The 3167-nt window shown below is 26.7% G+C and overlaps 1 protein-coding gene across 1 annotated transcript; it reads right to left on the bottom strand.

The window, feature by feature from the left end:
• Window positions 1-261: 261 nt before the first annotated feature.
• On the bottom strand, window positions 262-1497 carry LOC107031330 (probable glutathione S-transferase). Its single transcript, XM_015232654.2, has 2 exons — window positions 1110-1497; window positions 262-774 (listed from the first exon to the last, which is right to left on the bottom strand). The coding sequence occupies exons 1-2, from the start codon at window positions 1416-1418 to the stop codon at window positions 430-432; spliced, it is 654 nt and encodes a 217-aa protein (XP_015088140.1). The 5' UTR covers window positions 1419-1497; the 3' UTR covers window positions 262-429.
• Between the last annotated feature and the right edge of the window lie 1670 nt (window positions 1498-3167).

Raw genomic sequence — 3167 nt, 5'->3', positions numbered from 1 at the left:
TCTTATGTAAGGAAATAATTAGAATAATTAGCAGTAATGATGCTTGGGGCCATACTTAACATGAGAAGCCTCGTAATTAGATGACTTATGGGCTCATGTCACCACATTTTCGTCAAATGTTGTATGCTTTTTCTATTAATTTTTTTCTTTTTCCTAATTATATAAAAATGCTTTTATACTCCACCCAACAGTTCTTCTTTTCTTTAGTCAATTCGATAGAAAAAAAATAATTATCTGAATAATTAATGTATAATACTTGACTAACCAGCAATAATAACACCACACTTCTATTAAAAAGAAAGATAGAGACATAAAAATAGTAATAATATATCTAGTACAATCATATGACAAAATACGAAAATATAGTTTTTTTTGCTTTCTTACAGTATAATTGTTATTCTATTTATTAATTATTTTACGTAATAGTGTTTATTTCGGAGCAGCTTGAAAGCGAGCTTGGAAATGGGCAAGTAATTCATTTCTTGGAGGTAAATATTTCTTGTTTTCGTTACAATTGATGTATTCGTCTCTCCAAGCACATAAATTTGGAAATTTTTCACTTGTGACCAAAACAAGTCCTGAGGCTTCTTCAAAAACTCCAACCCAAATTCCCATAAAATTAGCAGCAATATCAGCAAATCCAAATTTGTCACCAACAAATAACTTCTTGTCCTTTAACTCATCATCAAGAATTTTCAATATCTCATAAGCTTCCTCTTTAGCTCTCTCTTGTTCCTCTCCTTTCAAAAAGAAACTTTTCCCTACTGGTGGCATCTGGACAACAAGTTGAAAATTAGTTTGTATAATATAATAACAATAACTACGCGTCAGTCCTAAATAGGTTGTAATTAAATATATAAATTCTTGCTGATTAAGTGATTGTAATACTTATATTTAAGTTTGTCTTAGTCCAATATTATTATAAAAGTTTCTCAATATCTTATATAAACCTATGTCATGACAAAAATTAAAAGAACATATATTTACCCGTTTCATTTTGTTTAACTAGAAAAAAGATTATATACTCAAAAACTACATAAAAAAAATTATTGTCTTAATAATATCGGCCATTGATAAATTGAAACGAAGAACTATAAAAGAGAATATACCTTATCATCAAGAAACTTAGCCCAGAAACGAGCTATAGCACGATCATAAGGATCTTTAGGTAAGATGGAAGGGCCTTCAAATGTCTCATCAATGTATTCAACAATTACCATTGACTCACAAAGTGGCTTGCCATTGTGAATTAGTACTGGAACTTTTTTGTGAATTGGATTGGATTCAAGAAGTAGAGAACTCTTATTATGTAGATCATCTTCTATGTATTCATATTCAACACCCTTGATCTTTAGAGCCCACTCAACTCTATGACTAAAAGGGCTATACCATAGACCAAGCAACTTAACATCTGCCATCTCTCAACTTTGGTTAACTATTTTTTTCTAATCTTTACTATAATATTCGAGGGAATTGTTGTGTGGTTTTTCTCCCTTGAGGTCTAGTCTTGTTTTATAGAGGGTTTTTTTTCTCTCCTGTTCGGAGTCTATAACACTGATTAAATTTGAATTGTGCTATGCAAGACTCATTTAAGAGTGATGCTTTCAATAGGATTTTCTTTATACCTAGACCTAGATTCCAAGACTTTTGATTAAGAGTGAAACAGTCTCACTACTATACCACAACCCATGTTGATAAGCAGTGGTGTACCCATCTTTATCAAAAGGGATGTCAAGCGACATCCATTCGTCGAAAAATACATTGTATCGACATATTAAATTTTGGTTTAGTAGGATACATATGTAAGCATTGACACCTATTGATCCAAGTTTAATATTTAATTTGATAATTAAAGTATTGTAAAAATTTCTTAAAGTCATGAATTCTAATCATATCATCCTCATAATTATATTTTTTACTATAATTATTGACACCCCTTAATAAAAATTAGGGGTCTGCTGCCGTTAATAAGTGTGGAAGTTTCTAGCAATACACCACATGCAATAATGTTGATTTTTCTTTGACAGCTTAGTTTTGTAATTTAGTAATGTTTCCATGTTGACTAAAGACTTTGAATATTATTATTGGTATTTCCTCTATGTAAAGATAAGTGTTACATCCTTGGAAAAAAAAATATTATCTCAAAATAAATGTTTATCTTAAGATTCAAAACATAAAAGTGATACTATATTTTTTTAAGTACTCATTTTGTTAGTAATATTCCTTTTTCTAAAAAATAAATAAACAAATCATTTTGTTAGTAGTGCTTTTTTTAAAAAATAAAAAATTATAATTAGTAGTGTTCAAATTTCAAAAATTATTTAAATAAAAATATATAAATGTGATATTTACTTAAGTAAGGAAATATTAAATACTCTATGAGGTTGTAATTTTGATTAGGAAAAATCCTTTTGGCCAGAAAATATGGCCAGAATAACATTTTACTTATATTATTTTATCTTCTTAAATATTTTTACCATTTTAACTTTAATATTTTTTAACTAAAAAATGAAAAAAAATTAGTTTATTTTAAAACTGAAAAAATATTATGAAATTTTTAATTTTCTGACCAAATTTTCTTGTCGTTTAACATTATCCTTTGGATTAAAATTTGGGGCTCAATTATTGATTTCTTGGATATCTTTTTCCGTGAAATGGTCTTTATCAAACCCGATGATTTTGATCATTTAGCTCAAGTATATATTTTTACTTAGTTGGTTTTTTGTACAGGAGTTTGATTTTTTTAATAAATATAAAGATGTTTTCATTTAAAAATTAAGATTATTAAAGATATATATAATTTAAATTTTGAATTTGATTCTGTTACACTTGCACAACAATATTTGTCTCTTTTAAAAAAAAAAAATTATTTGCACTAAGTGTTTATATTAAATTAATATAATAATTATTATTATTAAGTGATTTAATGAAATAAAATATATATTAATTAATTAAAGTGAAATAGAATAAATTATAATTTAAACATAAAGCATTAAGTATGCATGTATTAAATTGACTAAAATAGCAGATTCATGTAAATTTTACCCTACTTTTTCTCTAGGTGACTCACGCACCCCTACTTCTTCAAAATGTCTTGCTCCTTCTCAACTTTTTGTTTTTTTAATAATATTCTACTAAGAAAAAAAAGTTATATATATATATATATA

The sequence above is a fragment of the Solanum pennellii genome, chromosome 9 (genome assembly GCF_001406875.1).
Source record: "Solanum pennellii chromosome 9, SPENNV200".
Classification (NCBI taxonomy): domain Eukaryota; kingdom Viridiplantae; phylum Streptophyta; class Magnoliopsida; order Solanales; family Solanaceae; genus Solanum; species Solanum pennellii.
This window is presented reverse-complemented; position numbering and strand designations above follow the sequence as displayed.

Excerpts from the sequence above, each read along its gene's own strand:
- LOC107031330 (XM_015232654.2), bottom strand. The coding sequence starts at position 1,418 with ATGGCAGATGTTAAGTTGCTTGGTCTATGGTATAGCCCTTTTAGTCAT. Across the intron at positions 775-1,109 it reads CTAAGTTTCTTGATGATAAG|ATGCCACCAGTAGGGAAAAG; the intron begins GTATATTCTCTT and ends CTTGTTGTCCAG.